This window comes from Battus philenor, unplaced genomic scaffold (genome assembly GCF_028537555.1).
Source record: "Battus philenor isolate CCGP_79_NKW_IND1 unplaced genomic scaffold, ilBatPhil1.0.hap1 SCAF_18, whole genome shotgun sequence".
Lineage (NCBI taxonomy): Eukaryota > Metazoa > Arthropoda > Insecta > Lepidoptera > Papilionidae > Battus > Battus philenor.
Window position 1 is genome coordinate 8,696,996 of NW_027181680.1, and position 26,973 is coordinate 8,723,968.

At 37.7% G+C, this 26,973-nt stretch overlaps 1 protein-coding gene across 1 annotated transcript in view; it reads right to left on the minus strand.

The window, feature by feature from the left end:
• Positions 1-26,207, minus strand: part of Delta (neurogenic locus protein delta) — a 37,200-nt gene extending 10,993 nt beyond the window's left edge. The window contains exons 1-3 of the mRNA XM_068763551.1: positions 25,890-26,207; positions 16,883-17,182; positions 4,724-4,784 (exon numbers count right to left, since the gene is read on the minus strand). Coding sequence (XP_068619652.1) covers positions 4,724-4,784; positions 16,883-17,182; positions 25,890-25,937 — 409 coding nt within the window. The 5' untranslated portion in view covers positions 25,938-26,207. The remainder of the gene's footprint in view (positions 1-4,723; positions 4,785-16,882; positions 17,183-25,889) is intronic.
• Positions 26,208-26,973: the final 766 nt, after the last annotated feature.

The following is a 26,973-nucleotide window of genomic DNA, read 5'->3' on the forward strand; positions in this document are numbered from 1 at the left end:
TGCTATGTGGACTCGGCCTGTACCGTCTAATTAGCGAGAGACGTGCGAATCGAGTCATCAATTTGCATATGAGCACGTAGATTTTAACGTAAGGCGTAAATAAGCAAGTCGAGTCTCGACGCGTCTCGGTTTGTATTGTATATTCGAGCGTCTCGTTTCTGGCAGTGGTCCGACCGGCCCGCGGCGACGCTGTGGGAAACGGAATTTCATCAATGGACTGTGCACACAAACGGCTCACTCCTTTTGTTTATAAAACTGTCCACTTCTAATGCTTCGAGTTTTCAATTTGAACGGCGCTTCACGGCGGGACGGGTAAACATCTCGCAAGTCTCCGAACGTGAAGCTTGTACTCGGACGAGATTAAAGAAGTATTAAATCTTTCGCACGTGGTTCGAAGCGTTAATTGCCCATTATATTTGTGGAAGCGGTAATTCCGCGCCGAAAACTTACGAATCGCGGATTGCGCAACGCAAGGCCCGGCGAGAGGCAATTAAAGCGTCGCTACGAGAAAGCTCTGGGAACTGAGATCAGGGAATGCGTAATGAATTGACTAATAACGTACGTACAGATAAGCGGGCGTCACAACATGGCCGTCGATAATTCCATTTTAGTTTATAATCCGCCTGTCGTCAACTACTTTTTAACGCTTTATTTAATTCAAAGGCGATAGAAAATATTTATTAAACTTTTATATATATTACACGAAGCGATAATTTCTTTAGATAAGACAGGAAATGTGATTTTTGAACCGGTATAGACGCAGTCCGGTTCAATACCGGATATCTGGGCAACATTGTGGAGGAATCACTTGATGCTTTATTTCACACGCTCTCGGCGGCGTAAGGCGAGACCGCGGCGATATCGTGAGCGGAGACGCCGGTAAACAAAGCGACTCATAGTGCCCGAGGCATGTGCTCGCCATCTGTCGACACTTTCTGGTAACATCATAAATTGAATCTTCCGGTGCCTCTTCATTTTTTCCAGCATGCCGTACGACGATGGACAAGGTAAGGAAGCTGCTCTCTGTATTTTTCGAACAATAACGCGGGGCCCGTTAGCGCACCAGGTGTGTTGGTCGTCGCCCCGGGCGTAAAACATCTCTCTGAATCCCTGCGGGTTCGTCTAGGTAGGCGACAATGACGTGCGATTCGTTAAGTCGCAGAATCTCTTTTATATTTACAACAATGGCGAACATATATCTTGCATTCGATACTTTGCAAGTGTCAGCTCTAAAGTTTGTGCAACGACTTCACATTCATTTTGTAAAAATTTGTCGAAATAAAAATAGAACGTCCACCACTCTTTTAATAAGAGCCGGACAATAACTTTTAGACACTTTTCTTTTTGCTTAATTTTTCTTTTACTTAAAGTGATTTAATTCTTTTGGAACACAGACACTATTTTAAACTAATTTTCATTAAAGGTAAAAAATTTAAAACCAGTTAAGACAAGATTGATCAATAAAGCATATTATTATATTAAATAATATAAGAGATAAAAATGTTTGATTTATCATGGTTTTTAAGTGACAAATATACTAATAGTATCAGTATGAAAAAGTATCTAATCTTAAATCAACCTTCCGAACCAGGCGGTAGTTCATGTAAAAATATATTTTTAAATGTACCTTACATTATTGTTTTATCTTTTTCAAAATGCTATGCCTATTCTAAACAATAAATTCTTGTTTCGTGTTTTAAGTGAAGGATTTTAAGTTATAGCTTGAGAATGAATTGCTTTAACTACTGTAATAAGAATATTGTAAAAGTGAACACAAAAAAACCTGTTAGTTTGTTGTGGTCTCTTATATTAGGAATCGTTTCAACCCTCATAGCTTTAACCCTTAATTAGGCGCATGGGGTCAGGGCTGCTTGAAATTCAAAAAATAATGGCTTACAGTCTTCAGAGCGTACTAACGCTCTTTCTAGCTTCCTAACTCCCCGCAGGGTACGCAAATTAGTCGCATCCAGAACATTAACTCTTGCCCACACATCGCTGTCCTTTAGAGAGCTGACCCCATGCGCCCAGTTACGTTCCATTTTTTGGCAAAGGTAAGTTTTTACTTTTGTAATTTTTTTTGTGTTTATATTAGTATATTGTTTACTGTTTATCTTTGAATGTGAGTATATTGATCCGGTATGATTTCTTTATGTATTTTTGAGTTTTTTTCTATGCATTTTCTTTTTTTTAAAATTGAAATGCCTAACGACAAACAAGTATTGCAATGGCTGGATGAAGAGCTTGATGAAGAGCAAGATGTTGCTGCTTCGGATTCGCAAGACGAAACTTTAAACGATGCTGTCATTGATAGTGCTCATAATTCAGAAAGCGAAATTGAGGAGTCTGAACATATCCAAGACATTCTTGTATCAACGGAAGATAATTATTTTTTTCTCGACATACTCAGAGAAATGGCCCGAAAGTGAAATGGTGTAAAGTACCACCATCTAACGCAGTAAGGATCCGAGCACAAAATATTATTTTACATTTACCTGGAGTATAAACATATCTGGCATCAACCCATGTGTCATACACAAAGCGAATACTGAGAAGACTTTGACATATACTAGACGGATTTTCTTGAAGAAAATAGCTGCGGCACTTGTGGAAGATCACCAAAAACGTCGCATACAACTACGTGCTGTACCAGCGACAACAAAAAAACGGCTCCATGAAGTTTATAATGTGAACACGGCGGTTTATCAATCGACAGCTAAGCGCGGGCGCTGTTCATCATGTCCTAGAAAGGACGACAAAAAAGTGCCACCAAAATGTTTCAAGTGTCGTAAATTTATTTGTCAGCAATACTCAAGGATTTACTGCGTCGGATGCAGAACAGAAGATTCCGCTGATGAGGCTAAATAAACTTTATTTCTTAAGTTGATCTCGGCTATGCCAAAAAAATTAGTTTAAAGAGAGGTTTACTGTTTTGTTTTTTTTTAATATTTTTAATGTCATAGTAAGTATTTGTTTCTTGAAGTTAAGTATATTAAAGAACTTTATTAATTACTATAGAAATCCATTAAGTTTTATTCCTTTTTGATACTCTTTTCCCAATATTTTTTTGGGGTCATTTAAGACCCCATGCGCCTAATTGAGTGATTTTCTTAATGCGCCTAATTAAGGGTTAAGTTAGAGAATGCTTTATAGAGAAGTTTATTCTGATGTATCGAACTAGTTTCTTTCAAATTAAGCTCTTTTAGTATTCTACTCATGATGTACTAAAGTGGTTAATTTTAAATGATCCTATGTGGATTACAAAAAGAATACTTTTTCTTTGAACTTGTATATTGTAGGTTACTTCTAGTCCTCTTTCTTGGTCGAATAGTCGCGACTGATATTAGAAATAGTTAAAAAAAAGTCGAATGTGATTTAATTAAGCGTCGTGCAGCGGATAGCGAGTGCACACAAACTGCCGCGCTCTAACCTGTTATTATGGTTGATTAGATTTCTGTTGGTTACGTTTCTCGGTAGTGATGCGGCGACGCCCATCGCTCCCGCGCCATATTAAAAATACACCGTCCTCTTGTTAGTGTTGCCATATGCGACGCATAATATGCGATTGATTTTCGAAATGATATACTTGACATATACATCATACTACATTCTTTTTGTTAAATACAATTCATTTGTTTTTTCTTAATTTAAAATTATACACAAATAACAAATCGAATCAAATAATTCAAGTCCTTGTTTTATGACATTAGATATGGTTGCCCTAATCTTAAGTTATCCACTCAGGACGCTAATGATTTTCGGTAACCGGCTCCGTAGCGCACCATATCTTCGAATCTCTTTTTAAGTAAATCACGCTAGTTTCTTTTTTTTTTTGAACAGGGTTGTAATTATGACGGCAGGAGTGCAGTGGGTTCAAAATCTAATTATGAAATAGGCGGTTCTTAGAGTTGAGTATGCGAATATCATAACCCGATGCGGGCGTGTCGCAAGTCTATTCAACAGATTAAAAGAAAAGGTTTATTAATGAAAAAATATTGAAAATATAAATTTTAAAATGTTTCATTCTCATTTTAAAAAACGACAATTTTTTTTATAAAAGCTAGCGATAACATTTCAGAAGCATGCCGTATTTGCATGCGTATGAAATTTTAGAGCTCAATAATCGAGTATCGATGCACGAGAAAATAATCATGATGATGTATTTACGTTTGGTGCGGTTATATTTCATTTGGGATCGGTTTTCGGTCACGCCATGTCGCATGTGCGACGTAACCTGTCAATAGTTTATAGGGTCTCCGCCCGGGTGATATCTACAGCAGAGGTCGAATCGAAAGCAAACCATCTAATTTAAAATAGCACGTATTCAAAAACGTACACAGTGTATCATATATGTTAGATATTTTTGATTTGATCTGACGTCTAAGCACCGGTCAACGGCCACCGGAATACATTAGAACATTTCTACTAAATTTTCGTCCTACAGAAGGCTGAGTTTATTAGAATACGGGCCGCATTGGCACGCGAATCACGCACAACGCGGCGTGCCCAGAACGCCAAGTGTCCACACCATGGGAACATTTTTGTCTTCCACGATGTGATAATATAAGCATTCAAATATACATACTGTCCGTTAAATGCACGATAAACACCCAGAATTACAGTGAAACCTGAATGTGAGCGTCTCGTGGCGTACGTGATTTGAATTTTACAAAAAAAAAAATATGCGTTTTCACGACTTTAATAAAATGAAAACTCATGTACTCACCGTCAGATCTTGAGGTCTCATTCGTATCGTGCCACGCTTCCACAATGAGCGAGAAAGTACCCTGCAAACCAAAAAATAATATTAAAATCATTCATCATTACATTTCATAACAAAAAACCTGTAAGTATTCTCGCAGCAAAAGTGTACACGTTTTCTCGTTTCAAGTAAAGATAAAGCAAGCGAGCATATAGGTAGGAGACCTTCGGAATGGGCGGCGGTCGAGCATTTCAAATATTTCCTTTACTTTACGACGTGTTTCGGAGCGGCGGATGAGTGTAAATTAACAGCACAGAGAGACAGGTGAAGCATGAGCAGATGCACTCTGAATTGTATTAATACGGGCTAAAAATACCCGACCATTCGTACATAGCTCGCCCAATATGGAATCATCGTTTCCGTACGTGCGCGTATAAAAAATTGTACTGAAATGCGTTGGTATCAGATAGTGCGCTGTTGACATTTGTGAATGTTTGCTTAAGGAGGCAAAACGGTTGTCGAAAATACGATTAGAGGCGATAGCGGACGACGGCAGCGCGGCGGCGCCTGGCCGCGGTTTATCAATGGCTTTTATTGCCCGGACACTCCCGGCCATGCAAAAATGTCTATAAAAATGGCGTAGTAGCTTCCGTCTAGTTCATTAACCTCCAATTAGCTGAGACAATAGATTCATACGACGAAGTGCAGCGGGTTCTCGCAATGAAGGATAAACGCTTGTTCGAGTGTGAACGACGCATATAATTGTCTAGTTGGCGATCGCAAAAAGCTTCGGTTGCCACATTCATCTGTTAAAGTGCAGCCAAAAGCATAACAACAATAAAATTTGTTTAGTAATGACGAAATTTGTTTATACCGCTTTCATAATTACAGTCGAAGAAATTGGCTTTCATTAGAAGCAGATTGTATATAATCAGAAAGGCCGATCGCCTTGTTTTAGAATTAACCGGCTTTAAAATCTTAGACGCGGAGCGACGTAACGTTGTAAAGGCAATCAACGGGGCGGCAGCTGTGACCGGCGGATATGAAAGGTCAACTTAATTCCTTCATATGACACGCTTACCGCATGATTCAATTTTTCACCGCCAGATGTCCCTTCACGTCAATTAGAGGCGAATGAAAACATTACAAGCGCCGAGAGACGTAACAATGAGCTATTTAGCATAACCCGCTAACAATCATCATTGTAGATGGAAATCGATACTAGAAATCACATTTTCTCAGCGTCTCACGCCGTAATAGGAAAGTTTTCTTTTCGAGTTATGAGGTGGTTTTGACGAATTTATAATAAAGTCGGAGCCGTGGTCGGACGCGTTATCGCACCGCTCTGAATACCAAACACTACCGATCTGAATAAACAAACTTCAGATTTATCCTTTATTTCATCGTCCGATATAACGTGGACTTTATTCGTTGGTGGCGAAGGAGCAAATCGTCGGAGGGCGTCGGGTGGTCGTGAGCGCTAAGCCGTAGTACACAATGTATTGATTTGTTAATCGGGTATGGAGAGCGCATTTCGGTCAGCTGTGCCCGCTGTAAGTGTATGCCGGTTCCCACGACAGTGACTCGGCGCAGCCCATAAAAAGCGGCCGCCGACGTAAGCGTACGTGTACAGGTAGCCTTTATAAACGTGCCGGGCCCGATACCGTACACTTACAATGCTCGCGCAGACTAGCTACGCGGCAATTAAGGAAACATACTTGTCGGTGTAAACTCGCTTTATTTATTAAATGCATTTCGATAAGAATTTCGGTGTGTTCCATTTTTAAATATTGTTCCATATCTGGCGCTGAAGTTTTTATTTAATTTTGTACATTATACAATGGAGTGTTACGTTTTAGTGTTACCAATTGAAGTAATGAAGTATTTTCTTAATGTACCAGTTTTTAATTTAAAAATAGAATAATCTAATGTCTATTTATAATAAGTAGTACGGAACATTTCTTTTAAATAAAATAATAAAACTTAATAGTAACCCTAAAAGCGACGCCATTAATTGTATTCCTCGAATACGACACGTTAAATTGAGTTTAGGAAGAAAACGCGATAGAAGTAGGCATATCGGGAATTGAATAGCCGAGAGTTATTTCATAATCGTTTTATGAGGGTACCTCAAACGCTACTATGATATCGGAGCCTGCATATTTCGTTTATTAATTAAGGACACTCGGGGATGCGTGGGAAACGGTCAGTTTATGCTTTTCAATAACGTCATCTGTTTCGGACATTTTACTGAACAAAAGAAATTATCCTAAGACTTACTTACCCACAGCTTTGCCCACGTGTACCGACCATCATTGTTTACATTTATTGTTTGTTTGTTTTGTATAAAAGGTACAGATCCGTATTCATTTCTTTTTACGGCTACCAATTTGGCTGGTTATAGATTTAAAAACCAAAACAGGGATGTTCAACGCGTAACTATTCGGGTTGTGATACAAGAATTATTGAAATAAAATGTTAAAGCAAACCCAGAGAGCAGTTCTCCTTTCCTCATAAGAAACTACCTAGTTATTCGGAACACAAACAGCGGGGCGAATGGTGAAGATCGTGATTTCATATTTCACACTTTGCTAGTGTGGTAACGTCGTTTGAACAGGTTTTTTTTTCATTTAACTATATCCCCGCGAGTCCCAATAGCATTTGTGATTTAACTGCATTGGAATAAGGTTCTATGTGCATCGAAACGTGAGCTGGTTCACGGGACCGGTTCACGTAGACGGGCCGAGGGAGCATCGTGTACCGTCCATCAAATTAAAAGATATGCGAAATGCACGATAATGAAGGACCCGTAGCGTTTCGACGTTAAAGTGTTTCAGACACGTTTAATCCGAATTATTAATGGTTTTAATTAACTTTATCGCATTCTATTCTTGCGCCGAACGAGAGGACCGAACTCATGATTCACGGAGATCTTAACGGTTTTAGTTCATCGAAATTTGTGTAAGCCTTTGAAGATTTAATAACGCGTTTATAACTAGGAAAAAAAAAATTAATGCTATATTCGTACACGTGTAGTCGCGTACAAGAACAATTTAGGAAATGTTAAAGATTATAGAATAAATTATATACAGTGTTGTAACCGTGTGAATGTAAAATTTTTATGTACGAATATTCTATAAAAAAATATCCAGGTCGACGCTTTATTGGCGACAGTGCACGGTACGGTTAGAATGCTAAACAGTTTCGTGGTAAACACGAGTAAGTATGGCGAGTTCAAGCCGACAATGCGTCAGAATTTAGGATGCTGGTTGTACTATGCTCGCGACTTTCTAATGCGGACGTCGTAAAAGAGACGGGTTATATTGGTTGGTATACTGACAACGCCGTGAAGAGACAAAAGTTGTTTCTTAAAACTATATTTAGGACGTCCTAAATGGTCAGGAATAACAATTATAGTTTTAAAAATTCGATTTTATCTCAAATAATGATTTTTTTTCAAATGATTAACTATCTATATTTCAAACTGTATAAAGAATAAAGGTGTAATTTATTTGTCAACAAACCAATAGAAACATTTCTCAAGAGATTTACACGCGTGCAATTAATATCCTCCAATTAAAGCGGTTAAAAATTTCTCACGGCAATCATAAAACGTAACTCCCAGCGACAAGTGTTGCCATAGTCGAAAGTCAAAATAAACAGAGGTCGCTGTATTGGAGAAACTCTGGCTCATTATAAAAGGATTAATTACCCCAAGCGGTGATACCGAGAAGCATTAAAAAGTTAAAGACGGCTGTAATTTAAGACGAAATGTTACACATTATACTCGAACATTTTACGTAGCCTAGTCGACTTGGTATTTGGCTCGTTTTAGGAAAACAAAACAAAGATCATTAATTTATTGACCACAATTACAATCACCGGGCGCAACCCAGGAAAGAATCCCGGAGTAAATTTTAACGAAAAAAAGTAAAGAACGACTTTTAATTTCACATGGCATAGGTGGGATTCGCGGCAGTCTGGACGCACACTGTCTCACCGGTGCACAGGAATTCGAAAAATGAAAATGTCGGCAATAAACAACGGAATGATTTGAATGAGGCATAAGAATTAAAAAATAAAAGCGGACCTAACAAATTTCTTGAGACCGACCTCGCTACGGTAGATCGGGTGATAACGTTGAGAAGGGTAAACGACAGGGTTGTCAGGTCACATCAACTTTCCCGAAGTTACGGGAAATAACTGTCGCATACGTAAAGATTAAACTGTTAACACTAAAATATTTAATTTAATAACCGCAATTTTATTAACCGTATCTTATTATACATTTTGTTTTCACTGGCAACCCTACTTAGCCTCGAATACCAAGACCTCGTGATCGGTTCATATTGAATTGAGAATCCTTATTAATACAAGTTTAGACATGATTTGGTCGAGATTTCAAACTGATGCTGTTTTTATGCTAATCTATTACGCATACTCGAAATGATAAGAAGCTTAATATAGCTATGATCGTATGTAAATGTATCTTTAACAAAAGATTATGACACATTTGGTGTTACTGCCTTGATTATTTGCTACAAATTTAATTTACATAGGACAGATCCTTATTCTGATATTAATCAGCTATATTTCGTATTTCTTAGCAAGTATAATAGAGTATTTACATCAAAACGTCTGTAAGAAATAATTTTAAATTTTTATATTAAGAAAGTTAACTTTAAGTATTACATCCTAATCTTTTAACAACAATATAAAATAATAAGAGATGACCGCGTTTCCGAGGTTCCCAGGGCGTTCGTCCTTTGACACGTCGATAAATTCAGCGAAGTATGTTCGACGCACGTAAGTACACCACCTCCCATACTAAATAATGACGAGGATTTATTCGCACATTGCGGATACGAGCGCTGCGCTACCAGCCTGCCTACCACTCACAATTCCTAGAAGCCGAACGCGTGTGATGAATAAAGAAGGGAACGCGAGGAATTTCATCACCGCAGATAAGAGGACTCGTCGCGCCCCTAACAAACGTGAGAACCAATTCGAACTGTGTCTTTAATAGAAATTGAAATGAAAACATGCATGGTAAAACATAAAATATTTTAAAAACAGAGTGTTAAACAATAGCTCTCTGTGTGTATACAATTTTTATAAACGAACACACTAGTAATTGATTAACGAAATTAGTAAACAAATAGGTAAATAATAAATATGATCGAAAAGGAAAAATATTTATATGGTAGCCCTGACGATAAATGATAGCTTAAAACGGAGAGGCCGATTTAATTTTGGAACGGAACGACGTCGCTGTCTTAACCACGTTCCTAATTCAAATTGTGATTATCATAGAATAATTATTAATATTTTATCTATATAATATTTTTGAAAGCTGAAAATTTCTCGCAAATTTTTACTGCATCGTAAGCTGTAATTATTCGGTGATTAGTTTATTGCAACAGTTAATGTTTGAGACGCAGTTAAAATGTCAGAATGTGACCATAAACGAGTGGGCATTTGAAAAAGGAGTGTTTTCTTAACGCTGCCGCAAAGTCAGTAAAAGCTCTACCGTCTATTCATCTCCACTGTCATGTCCGTGATGAGCTTATTTTCTTTATCTCCGCACTATGACTAATCGTTATTTACGATCCGCGCGCCCATCGGGGCAGGTTGTTATTTTAGTTCCTAGAGTACACTTGAAATAATTGGAATTTTTGACGTGATCATCTATCTGCCCCGAGACGAGAGCCGCAATAAAAATAAAGTTAGCTAAACGCGAACTATAATTGGCGTGTAATTGTCTTAATTTGAACTGGAGTCCGTATTCGCAATGGTGAACGTCTAAAGCATGCACTTCGAACTACTTTTACGTGGAATTTCATTTCGCCCTTTTTGTCCGCCTTTAATTGCTGTTCGTCGGAAAGGAGAGAGATAAAAGATTGTGTCGAGGGAACAGGATCGAGAGAGCATTCCGTAGCTTCGTCGGATATTAAAAGAAGCGGATGTGGGGGTAAGTATTTTAAGAGGATCCCGAACGGAGTGGATTGAGATAAAGGAAATTATTAAGAGCTCTCTATACGACAAAAAGACACCGCAGACGGAAGCTTCCGAGACTATAGTTTATGAGCGACGGATATCGCGTTACGGTGTGAAGTAATAAGTCGATGATCCGTGCGAAGGCGCGCGCTTTTTGGTTTTTCGGTCGTTTATGTAAGTCGCACATTCGCTGTTGCAATTTCGCGCGCGAATATAGTGGTACGATTCGACGAATTTTTATTTATTTACAAGGCATATTAACAAGTGAGCTTATATTCTATCAACAATAATAAAGAATTAGGTAAGGAATTAGTTTATTTTACTTTGAAGCTTATAAATTTGTAATCGGTACAATTCCATAAAAACATGTTATACGTATTTTTAAAATTGTGTTAGAAGTTTAAAAATGTAAAAATTTAATTATCTAAAACAACATTGATTATATATCTTTACCAGCATCGAAAATGTAATATTAATCGCATGTTGTAAACTTAAGAAATCATAATTAAAATTCGAAATATGCACTTTGAAATTTTCTTAACTTATAAAATCAAGTTTTTGACAAAGCAGATAAATTAAAAATGTTAATATAATAATTTTTTTATAGGTACATGTCTCATATGATGCAACAATATGAACGATGAAGATATCTTTTATTTGCAAATACATCATCATAATCTTCAGATAATATTAAATAGAATTAATATATAATATTATTAATAATAAATATTAATTATTAAAAAATATTTTTAATTCAAATTTTTGAAGGCATGTGTGATGTGTGATGGTATGTTTTTATTGTTTATGTTGCATGTAAATATAAAAGAAATTCATAAATCCATGCAAGCAGATACTTTCTATTGGAGACGCCGTTCTAGGGCGCAAGAAAGATGTTCTCACGCGACAATAGGCTGAAGACAGTCGCCGCGTGCTTTACCGTACAATTGTTTTGAAACTAATCGCAGCTGACGTCACTGGAACGTTAACTTCCTCGAAACTAACACTACGTTATACACTTCGCCGTAACAACCGGTCCCGCGTTGATACGCCCCATGTACACCCAACTCTTTTTACACGACATATACGTTCCTTTGGAAAAGCCTGCGAAAAATTCGTGGTAGATAAAAATCCTATTTTCTTAAACAACCGTGCATAAGTAATAATGAAATTCATATTACATAAGTATTTAGAAAAGCTATTTTGTCCGTTATTAACGAATTTTTCTGTTATTATAAAGTATTACGTTTTTTTGTTATCTAATATTACTTGTATAATTATTAATATCCAGCTATTTACTAAATTACGTTAACATTTTATTGCACGCTTCATGTATAATTATAAAATATTTTTTTAAAGATTCGTGCATGTACATAAACAATTATGAAAAAATTCTTATTGATGCGCCGTTTTATTACAAAATTGCGTAAAAAAAGTTAGTAACAGAGTAAATGGTCCTTTTACTGGCACGATTGCGCCAAGGATGCACAACTTTCACACCGAATATGTGGCGATATTTGGACCGTGAACACTGACGAAACATGCAAAATAACTAACAATCTCTAGAATTAGTTACGCCGTTGCTTAGTCTACTTATAAAGATGCGCGTTTCTTCATTGCTAAGATACACATACGTTAACCATTGTTTCTTTATATTTCATAATTTAAAATAAACATTAACTTCATCTTTACATTGCCTATCAAAACATTGAAATTTTAACTTCCTATTATGTTCCATTTTTAAAGTTAATGATATTTGAAGAATAACCCTTATTTTTCCATGTTTAAATTCAAGCACGACTGTGATCTTTTGATATAAGTAATTAACCTTAATTAACTACAAGCACGCCAGCAGTTGTCTCACGGGTAAAAACATAATGTTACCATTCTAATATTTAACTGTCAGGAGTGTTGCCAAGTTGAAAAAAAAAAAAACATTTCCAGTCAAGATCACATTACATTTAAAGTCAAATAGCAACGTCCTGAAAGTCGATGCTAATTTATACTTCTACGACCTGTGCGACGTTATCGAACGTTTAAAAGGATATGCTAGTGGTCCTTTGTTTTTTTTTATGTTTTGAACAACATTATCATTTCCAAGAACAATTGTTAGAATTGAGTAAATTACATTTTATTTATTTAATGTTTAAATAAAGTTTACAGGGTAATTACAATTTACCGAGTTTTGATATTACAATAAATAAAATGTATGAGTTCGATAATATGAACCATCGATAAACAATATGCATTTTATCAGTTTTATATAATCAATTTCATTTAATTTTGTCTCTTGATATAAATTTAATATTACATCAAAATATCTTATTTGTTATTGGACATAAATTCCTTTTGTCGTATAAAAATTGACTGTAAATCAAACAAAAAGGACACTTAATTAATGCGTTTCGCCGTCGCTTTGTGAGCGTTATCATGTTTTTGTGAGCCCGGTGTCCCAACCTCGGTCGTAATCATTGTGGGAAAGTGACTTGCCAAAACGCATAATGCTTTTTAACAATGATTGGGACACGTCGCAATTAAAGGAGCCGAAGCTACAATAGACGTTCATTTTTATGTAAACCTCTATGAGAAATTAACTGCTGGTTGTTTAACAGAGTTTGGGATAATAATATTCTCGTTTACGTTATGCTTACGTATCGTATGCTACGTTATAAACAATCTATTTTAGTTGCACCGTAACACTATTGTCGAGTAGTCTTCACGTAAATGTTTAGCCTATAAAAATGTACTTCAGTGTCGGAATGCAAGCCGCCTGGCGCACGCCCTGCGCCGATATTTGTATGTATACTTTGACATTTCAACGTCGCCTGTCTCGCTCGCTCAGGGCAGGTGTTGCCATAAAAATATTCAATTTCTCGGTCACATTTTTTCGCATTAAAACAACGTAACGGTGCCCGCTGAGGAATTCTGAATGGGTCCGTTCATGCTAGTGGGGTGACTTCCCTTGTGGTGCATTTAATAACCCTTCGCGTGGCTTCGTGTAAACAAATTTCAAAGCCTCTTCTGACACCGGACGGCTCAACTTGTAAGATGCCGAACACATTACTATATAAACTCGTGATTTACAAACACAAATTGTTTAAAAGTAAAATAAATGAATACTCGCCGCCGAACGAGCACTTGAATACCAATGAGGATTTCTTTTTCGGAGTGAGCCATCTCTTACTCTAAAGACTGTATGATAAATCGTTTTTATGCGTCGTTAGCTCCGTACCGCTTTACTTGTAATTTCACTGCTCGATGCTGTCAGTTATATTAATAATCTGGATGTCTTTTATCGAAGGGGTCTATCTCGTTTAAATTTTTTTTATTTTTCCAAGTTCATCCCGAGTAGTTTCATTATAGTACTAGTAACGTCTGCTACTACTACGGCACCATGTTCTTGTACATACAATTGAATAATATTAATTTATAAAATTAAATTACGTATTTATAAAGAAACCATAAAAATTGCAGATTTATAAAATTATTGTAATTTGAATAATTTAAATAAATTAAAAAAAAGGAACGAACGTCTTTTTAAGTTAGTTCTCCGTTCACCTGCCGACCGAGTCACGAAGGTAACGTTCGTATTTTATTGTACCGATACATTACGCGGCACTTAGTTGTCTAAACGATATGCTTCGTGAAACACACCAGCAATGACCTTATTATTAAAAAAAATACCATGAGGGCAGATTAGATGTAACCCTAGTAAAAGTCATCGCGTATGTTAGACATCAAAAGGAATTGAAATGCCATAGGGTTTTAGAAAATTTAAGTTAGCGGTTTTCATATGGATCGGGACGAAAGCCATACGTTGTGAATTTTACAGCAGACGTTTAAGGCTTTACTTGTCACATTTGAAATTCGATAGACCGTATTATTTTGCGTCGCTTTCGCTCAACTGATCTCCCGTCGCCCCGGCGATAGGCAACCGTGTATGAATTTAAACAGGAAGTTTCAATTTAGCGTCAATTCATCTGTAATGATACTGTGGAAGCCGGACGGACATATACATTTTTGTCGAAAAAAAAAATATTTCATTTCGGAACGCTCCTACCTGGTCTCACCAAATGTCACGCTTCCCCAGATGGTCGGTTATGCAAGCCCGGGCCCTGTTGTTTGCTCAAATATTACAAGTCGGTTCGACATTTGAAGTGAGCCGCTAAACAAAATGCAAACAGCTTTAGAAACGATGCGTACACACGCAGCGTGGAAGGGAATTCACCGAGGTCCAATTAAGATGTCCGATATCCTTGGAGTCGAGATAGGTAAATAAATAACATAATTACGATATAGAATCACGATCCCGAGTGACCTCGCCGTAATTGTCGGCGAAGATGAGAATGCCTCAGCAATCAAGGTTATCTTACGTACACCTTATAATGACACCATTGAATTCAAGTCAAACGATATACAGATATATATGAACATATGTACGGATGATGGTGGCCAACTGTATAATGCAATTCATAATAACCTAATGAGAACCAAACTTCAGGTAAAAATTAGTAACTTAAAGCGACATAGCTAAATATAAATATCTTAATTAAGTAGTTGAGAGATCATAAAAAATTAAAACGGAAACTTTTTTTATTACGCTGTTCCGTCCGGGATAAGTGGAAAAAAATGTCCTCAACGAATACCCACGGATGTCCGCCATAACAGTGTGCGCTATTTTTTTTAAAACCGTTCAATCTTTAATGAAACATATTTTGTTTGATTAAATTTAAATCTGATAACATACGTTGCTTCTATTTTTTTTTTTTTTTTTTTTTTTTTATTTCGTACCCCTATCTAGTTTGGGACAGGGTCTTTTGTATCAATATAATTTTTCACATTTCTTATTATTTTCTTTCTCTTCTTTCTTTCCTTATAATGTCATTTCTTTCATTCTATTTTCTATCTTTCATTCCACAATTCATCTTTCTTTCTCATTCGCCCTATTCAGCTTTCATTCTTCCCTCTTTTCTTATTAATAATTACATTTTTATCTTTTTATTTACATTTGGATTTCTTATTTTATAATTATTTTTTTATTTATCACAGTCTTATTTCTTAATTTTTTCCCATTTTATTGTCGCTTTGTTACTTACTTATGTTTGTCTTTTATTTATTTCTATTGTTCTTTTAACTATTTCTTTGCAGAGGGTTATGAAATCTTGCTGGTATTCTCCGCCTATCAGGGAGGCTATTGACTCCTCCCTGATTTGAACCCCAGACCGGCACTCGAAGCCGAACCGGAGTCCCCCGAATGCGGGACACCGGGCCACAAGGTGGATCACGGTCTGGTCCACGCCCGGTTCACAGAAGCACGAGGGGTCCTCCTTGAGCTTGAACCTATGAAGGTACTCAGAGAACCCCCCGTGCCCCGTGAAGAGCTGGGCCGAGACCGCGTCCACCTCGATGCTGCGGAGCACGCGGTAGGCTGAGACGGCGTCCGGGAAAAACATCCTCGTTACCGAAGCCGTCGTTCCTTCCACATACCTCCTGTTCCATTCGTCGAGCGACTCCAGTCTCAGTTGCCGCTTGACGAATGAAACAGGGCATCTCTCGTACTCTGGTCGTCTTTTACTCTTCAGGGCCGCTTCCTTGGCCAGCTGGTCCGCCCTCTCGTTCCCCTCCATCCCCGCGTGCGCTTTCACCCAGAACAACCTTACATCCTTCCCTTTCTCTCTCGCTTTCATTACATTCTCCTTCACTCTTAACGCTAAGGGATGGAGGGTGTCCGATCTTGCGACAGTTTCGAGAGCGGACCGCGAGTCGCTCAGTACGGCACAGACTTGCGCCGACTCGCCGGCCGCGTACCCTGTTGCCTCAGCTAGAGCCAGCAGCTCTGCCTGGTATACGGTGCAGAAGTTGCCCAACTTGAGTTTCTTTGTGTATGACTCTACGGCGCCCCGCTTGACGCAGAACGCCGCACCCACCTTATCCTCTATGCGGCTGCCGTCGGTATACGTTGCTTCTATTTACAAGCACGACGGAGCACAGCATACGTATATTATCGGAATTTGAATGTCGGCAACACCATAGCGTTGATTTATGGATGTGGGGTTGCCACTTAATGCATCTTTTACGATGTATTGATTTAACTACGGCCATCGAATGGGCGGCTTTTATTTATTAATATGACTTAACATTATTTTAAGTTTAGTAACTAATCTAAAATGATAATTGAAAGAAACTCACCGGCCATGTAAAATCGAAGGGGAAAACGATGGGATTACTGAACCCTTCAACGTTTAGGTTTGGAACGTCTAAGGTGTTCCCTCCCAACACCGGCGTAGTGATGTCCCCGAAGGTACACGGTGATGTCGTATCGATATTAGCTTGGTATATCTTGAGGCACACGCGGAATTTAGTCCTGCACGGCGCCAAGCACGGCGCGTCACTATTTGAGGATTCATCACAGCACTGTCCACTATTTAACCTACCCAACGAGTTCGTAAAACTTTTTATCCTTAGTTCAAATGAGCCAGATGACAGCACCTGCAAAAAGAAAAAAAAAACAATTAGTCTTTATACAAGAAAACGACGAAAACGTAAGAATATACAGGAAGATTGGAAATAGGTGTAAAGGTAAAATGAATGAATGAACAGATAATGTCAGCAATGACTTTTAAAGTTTTTACATCTATTTCCAATAAACATATGTAAAATGATTACTCTGAAATATTTCTTTTCTTGAAATGGGTTAGGTTAATAACCTCTGAAGGGACAGATAAAAAATAATAATAAATTAAGGTTAACAATCCAAATTTTGAAAAACCTTTTCGCTCTATACGCGTTACGTTATTGTGTGTTATTATTTGATAGCTAAGGAGCTACACATCCAACCTTTTAAAGTTTTACACCTATTACGAATCAGCCTGTAGATCGGTGTCGATTGATCAATGACGTAAGCAAATAGTAAACAAGCAGAGTAATAATCGAATAAAATTATTTGCACAACTGCCCGTTTGATCGATCCCAACTACACGTTCAACGGTTTTACTCCGCATATAAAAATATGGTGCTCGAAAGTGGGGTAGTAGACCACGTGGGGTAATTTTACGCGACTCCCCTAAGCCCGAGTTATATTTCAAACGGACCAATGCTTTGCAACGTGTAAGGGTGAAATTACATTAGCTGTCAATGAACGTATCAGTTCTAAACCGCTACGCAAAACTATTATCAAAAAGATATAAACATAAAGAATAATAATAATGTGAAATAATTAAAAAATCACAAGCGTTCAAATATCGAAAAACTAAAAAAAATTGGTGAGAAATTAAAAAAAATAATATTTAGTACTGGCTGTCACCCCCAGCGTTGTTTTAAACGATTTTTACGCTAACAGAACTGATAAAAAACGGCTAATAACGCTGAAAGATAAGTAGATGACAGCACAGTAGCTTAATGCCGTTGGTTTTTGTATTATATGAATAATAATAGCTTACTGGCGCCCTTTAGGGTATTGCAACCCTTTTAATAATACGGAATGCGCAGTTGGTCGCGTTGCATGTGGGATGAAATGAAAATTAAAAATATTGACAAACATTATGCTTAAGTTCTTTTTTTTTAATGTCTTTGTCGGTTTGTATTATAAGGCATCGGAAGGAAGTGGTAGGTATTAAGTTATAGTATCGTGTCTTGGCGGATCATTACCGGTCCCTCAGCTCACGTGTGCCGGTCGATAAAGGAGTAAAAAACATATTGTTTCCTGTGCGCTTTCTATCCAAATGATTGTGTATGTGTCGGTTATGTGCAGTTACATTAGCATTCGTATAAGATTACTCAAGGCTCGTTAAATATCGCGTGTACTGAATTATACACAGCAATCTGTTATTCTGAATTCCGTACCTATCAATATGTATAAACAAGGTTTCTTACTAAGTATCGGCTCATCACGATAAATCTGGAACCATAAGGCACAGAGACTTAAAATTTAGCAAGAATATTTATTTTCCTGTGTAAAGATCAGCTAAGAACGGATTTTATAACTGAGTTAATAAAAATGCTTATTTTATTTAAAAAAGTTAAAACTTTAAAATGATTAAGGATTGATTTTATGTAATAACGCCCACAAACGACAGTGCGGGCCGCGCGAATCGGGCGGGCGACAGTCAGTATACAATAATCCATTGAATTTTAAATAGCTTTAGATGAAAATCTCACATCGAGAAAGTAAAGATTTCTCATGTACCACAATAACATTTAGTTTCCTCGAGCAACACAAACAAAAGTAATATAATGAACAATGATCCATTCAAAATATCTTATCTAGTAAACAGACGGCAAACTTGTGCCACCGACATATAACCACAGTTTAAACAAAGAGCAGCCTGAGAAAGACACCAGATTTCGGGCGACTTCCTGCCGCGGGTGACAGGGGGTGGAATCCGTGGATTTCACATCTGAAAACGCAAAACGTTCGCCTCTCCCACTCCGTTGACGTTGTACAGAACAGGACGCCACGCTATTTTCACACGTCCACGTGGTTCGTTCGTCAGGTAGAAGCCGGAACCAAAAAAATGCCTCCAAAAAACACACTGACACTCTAAACATCCCCTTTTTTAGAGCAAGTTGATGGATTGTTTATATTGGCAGTAGTAGCAGAGACTTGTGATATTACTATAAAAAAATTAAATTCAAAATTCATATTTAGAACGATACGAATTCTTTCAAAGATTTTTTTTCAAAGTTTTTAAAGTTTCAAAGTTTTTTCAAGGATTTGAAAGTCTATCAAAAAGATATCTGTACTAAAAGAAGCGAGCGCAAGCGGCCGTGAGTCTGAACGCCTCGCCCCGGGCCGGCCACAAATTAACAATTAAATAATACTTACGGACTACCGAATAAGATATATTATAGTGTCTTCGGGCGTTTTGACGCGATGACTGTCTGATTGAAGTTTAAGAAAAACTTTTTAAAACGGGAGCTTAACTTTGTTTACAGCCGGTTACCGGTCGCCTATAATTACGAATAAAACTGTTTTAATGTTTTTTTTAATTATAATAATGTACCAAAGTTTTATAAATACTATAACAATTATAATTCTACAGTAAAATGGTTCAATGGTTCAATCTGTGAATGATTTGAAAAAAAAAAGGGTTTTATAAATTAGAGATATGATTTTTATTACGCATTATGGTGAGATACTCGGCGTCGTACGTATATCATTCAATAAAAATTTTATGTGAAGCGTTCAAACCTAGCTCACCGAAAGTATTAATGTTATATATCATTTATAAAAACTAAATGAAACCAACCTATATATAACTATTTAACACATTGATCGCAGTTAATATACGAATGTACGTGGCATCTACAAGCAAATACAAGTCTTAATTGATTTCGAGTACATAATCGACTGTTTCGTAGTTACCATCTTTGATATATCGTCTTACATCAATTTCTATCGTTATAATTGCCGTGCAATATGCCCACGATCTTGCGTACGATATTTTAAACAAAATTGTCGTGTCAAAATGATTTATCTTAAAAACACGCGATGTTATTACCCTTATAAATTTAAGGTATAATAATTTAGATAATTGATGTAATCATTAATTCTAATTTTGAAGATAGGCAAACGCAATCGCTCGTACAGTGATTACCTGTCGCGGTTGTCCTGTTTATTTTTAACAGCTTTACTTGGAGCTTTACGCAAGGATGTCGTTTTAACAGGGTAGATAATACCCAGTTATGATGTATATAAAGGCTATTGTACAAGTGAGGCAACAAAGTAAACACTCGTTCGAGTCAGGTTAAGCGCAGTCTAAAAATAGCTGAAATAATGAAACACAGGGGAATGTTTTTCATCTCGGCTGTTATACACACGCGAAATGTGTTAAAATAAACATTCAAACACAGGTCTTTTAATAGAGCGACGATGTGGCCATTGCACAAAATTCGCAAATGGAAATTTAATTTTGGAACGGCTCGATATGGTCTCTTTTTAACATCTTTTTTTTACTGCCATTCATACACATGTGATGAAAACAATCGGTTTATAAATAGAAAGCATTCGTAAAACACATTAATTAATAAGGAATAGTGTAAAATAAAAATTTTATTGTGGATTTTTGCTGAATGCTATATTTAATTGATATCCGTTGACTTTAAGAATACCTCGAGCAAATATTACACGAAGGGACGTTCACAACAATGGGGTACCGTTTCGAAGAACTTTACACGATGCTGAATGAAAGGGACATTCATCTTGAAAGGGAACAAAACGGTTTTGAAAATCGACTTCGAGCGACTTTTGTCGCAATACCTTTGTTCTGTGGTTAATTCAGTTGGCAGCTGCTATCGACAAAAGTTGCAATACACGCGACCTATCTCTGGAATTCAAAAGTAACGGAGAGCGTTCGAGTAATAGGCTACATAGGCTAAGGACGTACATGAAGAGCCAATAATAAAGCGTTTTGCGGTTAAAAGTTGCACAAGCGGATTGGGATTTCGTGCGTTGGTGTTTGGTACTTTGCGATGGGATGGGAGTCATGTAATCCAGTACTTCGGTGGACTTGCACAACTCGAATGTTAGATAACTACATTATATTAGATTATCTGCCTCGTGATGACCTAATTCAAGTAAAGTCTAAGACACAATAAATAGGGAATTAAGTGTTATTACATGTTATAATGTACATGTTTTTATTACCTGTGCAAAAAATTATTTAAACAAATTAGATTTGCCTTTTTAACTATAGTAAATAGACGGAAAAACATGATTTCTCTTACTGCACGCTCGAAACGATTCACGAAATGATGATTACGTTTGAGAGCTCACGAACGTTTCAATAAATTTATTTGTATTAAGCGCATACAATTCGAAAAGTTATCTTTGCTAATTATATGAACTCAATGCAATAATATACAATGGTATAACTAATTATTCTTTACACTTCTGCAAACACCTACACGGTGTAATTAGTGTTCATAGTAAAGGATTTACGCATTCATATCTGTCGACAGACGACCTTAACTTTCATCCCACGTACGTAAGTACAACTCATCTTTACGCTATGCCTGAAATATTGTGCAACCTACTCGGGCGTTACTGACACGTTTACCCAATTCGGAATTTAGCATTGTATAGAAACAGAACTCTTGTTGATAGATTAATGAGAAAACAAATATGGAACGTAAATGACGTAATACATACAGGTGGAATTGTTATAGGTGTAAAAGAATTTGCTGTCAATTCAAGAGGTGTAAAAGATGTGTATATATATATAAAGAGTTTTCAAAATTCTGATTACTACATAATTAAAACAATTATTTAAATGTAATCGTTTACTATCTATTGCTGCAGGCTACAAGTTATTGGCCTATCGCATTTTTTTAAATAAAAAAAATTAACGTAAAATATTTCGGAGTGAACGCCTTATATAGGGGATGATTGAAATAATGTTCGAATGCTTTAAAGGGTTTTGCTGACAAATTAGCTATATATCCAACCTTTTAAAGCTTATACATCTAAAACCATCAACCAGTATAATGGCATAAAATAATAAACTTTAATTGCTAAATTTTGTGAAAATTACAAACCTAATAAAATAAATATCGGTGTTAATAAATAATGTATAATGTTGAATGCGTCTAGGATCCAGTTCTGCGACATTGCGTAATCTGATCAATGATCCAGACGGTCGTGTTTTTTCACGTCAGTATCAGAAATCAATTAATTGTTGGAATGGATTTGAAAAGAAGCAAACATGATAACCGGCAGTTATTAGATAAAATGGCGATCGTCCCGTACAATAGCGTGATGCAGTAGCTAGTGATGCATGCATTTATCGTTTTCTCAATTAAAATGAAAATGCGGTGTTTATAAAAATAATTATTATAGTTTATTGACTTTTTACAATATTTAATGATTTATAATGCCGTGATTTATAATAGTCGTGGTATACATGTTTAGTGGTAATAGATGCAAAAGTTGTTAATTAATGTATGATAATGTACACCCTGTCCAAAAATGGATAATTACACAATATATAGCGTAATGACAATATTGTAGTTAAAAAACGCATTCTGTCCTTAAAGAATGCACTCCCTGAAGTCATTGGATTTTCTTATTATAATAGAAAGTATTACACACACACTATATACATATATATTTATATGTATGGTTATCCCTTAATAATGGGTGGTTGGACTGGCTTGTATCAGAAGTACGTGTTATTTTAGCTGCGACAATTTCGATGCACAAAAGAGCCATTACACACACTCGGACAATAAGTTCGAAACTTTAGTTTCACATAGTTAGGCAGTTAAAAACTTGACGATTATACAGATTTCGTACACCGTTCACATAATTGAGACGGTTCTCATAGAACGGACAATGGACGAAATTATAACAGGGTTAAATCGTTTCACATACTTAGATTATTGCGACGATCATGACATATGACGATTAATTATTCCTCTGTGAGAAATAACGTTAAAATGGACACCAAGAATGCATGTCGCGGAATACGTTGGGAAAATGTCAAAAAAATGTTATTAACGACGCAACTGTCAAATTTACAGCGACATGTAATTTAAATGTATACACTTAAATTCATGATTAACGGTTATCGTGACGATTTGAGGAAATGAGTTTAGAATGCATCTAGTTAACGTGTTAGTGATGTTTGATTTCAATATTAAATTATCGTGAAGCCAATTAGAATGCGCGTACACGAGTAAATTACGAAAAAAAGCAGATGTTGAGGGGTTTTAAGAAATGCCATTAAAAGCACACCTGCCGTTTCGACTCGAACGACCAGCGAGCGCGAACCCATGAGATACGTACGAAAAAAATCTTTATGCATGAGATATTTAAGCATTACTAAATATTATTATTTTCCTATCTGTCATTGGTAGAAATAACTGAGTAGAAGTTTGATTTGACGTCGAGAACATTCACATGCAAGCGGATCCGCGCGTTAGTCTTGTATGCCAAGAAATAAAATGCAATCTGGAGATTTACAGGCATATAGGCGTATAATTTGAAAGTTTAGTAAAATATGAACCTTAGACAATTGTAATAAGGTGTAGTAGTTCTGAAATTGCCAATGTACGCTTGCTATATCTTGTCCCAGATATGCGACGGCGGTAGGCGCCGTAGAAACAATCTCGATATTACATACAGTAATGTTGCAAACCTATAAAAATACTAGACGTCCATTTATGTATCGTAGCAGTTCTTGAGAACGCCAGCGGACTTATGGAGTAGGTAAGCGAACGAACCCTCGAGTTTTATTATAAATAAATTGGATATTATTCCTCTGCGGTTTGGGACTGACGTGTTTCCGACGCCGTTTCCGATTGAACGCAATCACGCGATAACTCGAGAGCCGCAAGTAAAACAAAAGCGCAAACTAATTCCTGCGGATGTGTTCTTCATAAATAGACGGACAATCACATCAAAGCTCGCCCCCACGCCCGGGAGCAACTCAAACCCGTCGTGCCGAGGTAGAACATCTTTTTTTTTTCAATAAAACGAGGCGTCTTCATTCATAATGTATTATGGCACTTTGGATTCGCACACAAACGGCAATTCTTCAAATCTATACACTCATGCTTCTTGTTACACCCACACGTGTGAAACAAGTGAAGGATATTCGTTCACGCGATGCGAAATAATTGAGAAATATGTTTCACCTATTTCTCAACTTTAATTAGAACATATAGGTAAAAAATAGATTAGTCTCAAAAGAAAAATAAAACGGATAAAGCTTTTATATCTGTAAATTGCAGACCGCAATATCAGCGGATATGATAACCCGTTATTCATAAATCGAAAACACTCATTAAACCCCATCACAACCAGTCCGCTGACAGTGAAAAAGAAGATAAAAACTGATAAATGTTGGCAATACAATGAAAAGTGCACTAAAATCACACGGATAGGTCCGAGATAACTTGCAACCGGTCGCCGCTCACACCGCCGTGGCTAATAACATGTAAGTAACAAACTATAATTGTGTTTAATAATAACGGTACACTACGCTCCGTAATAAAAGTCGTTACTAAACGCGTATCGAGTTTGGATCCCTCGCAAATAGCCGATGTGGGACAACATGCGGGAGAACACTCAACTAGTAATACAATCGATTTTTATATGGGTCTTGCGTTACAAGCATAGCAGCAATGCACTACGAAATTAGCAATGAAATGTCCATTGCAGAAATCCATTAAGATTACATTATTCGATGCTAAGATGATTCACTCTGCGTTCTCAGTCGCTTCGGAACTCGTGTATAAATAAACAAACGTTTCCGTATATCGGTGAAATGGTCGCTGCTCATTTGGCTTTATTATAATAATTTACACGAAAAGCTTCAAATCATTTTCGATTTAATTTAAATAGGGTTGGCACGTTATAGTTACGAATAAATAAACATACAGTTATATTTCACAGATAACAATTAGTGCATGCTGTTATCGAATCATTTAATATTCACTGTTAAAATTTTAGTACATCTGAATGAAAATCATCCCCGTTAATAAAACATTTAACCTTGACCGCGTCGTGGGTGCGATGACCCTCTATTATGAAACAGGAGTATGTTATCAAACTAAGATCGATTCCATAACATAATTTATATCAAATTGTACAACTATTTTGGAAAACAATGAAAATATTTCTATTCTTTTTAAGAAAAATGTAACTTAGCGACGAGTGAAGAATAACGACGTAAAGTAGTCGTGCAAACTAGACCGAACTACTAACCCTGCCCGAAATAATATAACGCGTCGGGATGGACCCGGCTCGTCTGGAAGTTATTCTTGTCTTTGTACGCGGATTACTCCTTTTGGGCACCGAGTTGATCGCAAAGCCTCGGAATGCATCTAATTTTAAACGAAGAGCCTCGCGACCCAAGTGACCCTGCGCGCGGCCGCGTTAAAACCTGAACTTTCTTTATAACTATGCAGTTCACTATGTTTGCTCGGCAACGCAGCGAGCGTGTGCCGGCGCCCGCGGCCGGGCCCGGTCACGACGCGCGGCCTAACCTAAACCCTCGCTCCCGACTATCCAGGACGATCTAGGAGCCCGCTCGCCGGAGCCGCGCTCGTGGGAAAGTGACGGTCGTGCCGACGGAATGGCCTCGAGCCCGCGGCCACCGACTCGACGCGTTCCGATCGCAGGCCCACCGAAGCCCATTCCGTCGCGAAACGTAAACAAACAGGGATTCGCGGTTTGCGATATCGGTATCAGTACCTGGGGCAGAAACCCTAGCAGGGCGATGAGCACCGCGGGGGCGCGCATAGTGGCGCGTCCGGGCTATCGGCGCCGGAGCATATACGTCGGGACCGAAGCCCGTCAGCACTCCACGGAGAGGAATCCGCAGTAATCCATCACTCGCACATGTATGCACTGAGCGTTTCACTGTAAGTCACACAGCACAAATATCGAGATGTCACTGGTCGCGCTCATCGGCCACGGGAACCGGTCGCGAGGTGTATCGTGCACTACGTTCGAAACGCGCGCGTCGCGTGCGGCTGGCGTGTGGCAGCCGTAACAACGTGTGATCGCGGCGGTGCGTGACGGCGAACTGAGGGCGGGTGGCGGCCGCGGCGCGGACGGCGCACCTGGCGGCCGCGCGGAGCCCGAGAGATGGCGCTGCGCGGCGCATCTGTCGGCCCCGCGGCCCCGCCGCCCGCCGCCCCCGCCGCCCGCTCCGCAGCCCGCGCGCCCCGACGCCGCGCCGCTCAGCCGACCAGAAAATACACGGAAAACAGCCGTCCCGTGTTCTGCTGAATGTCGCGAACACGTGCCCGCACCATAATGCCCACGTAAAAACTTCTAAGATCCAGGCGGTGTGCGGTTTCTTATCACGTATGTTGTGCAGCAAGCATTTTGTTGACTTACAACAATTGGTGCATCTACCTACACTACCATTTTTTAACAATTCCATAATTTTACACGAATTATACGATCTCTTGTTGAAACAAAGTTGAGTCTACCGTCTTTTAGGTTCAAAGGCCTCAAACCTGAGAACAGGGGAAAGAAACCACCGGAACCATAATTTTTTTTAACTTTAAACTTTATATAATTTAATAGATATTGAAATAGGCTGAAGGCAAATACATCATTTCTAAGGTGCTATCTTTATGAAATAATTTACAGTATGCTAACCTAAGTATTCAAATGTTCTTTGACATTATTTTTAAATTTAACTTTATTTAGTAGCGTTAATGTCCCGACAAAATAAGATTTTAACAGCCATGTTGCAATATTAGTTTTATTATGAAACCTGTATTATTGATTGTAATAGTTTATTTTTGTTTAGCTTGTAAAGACA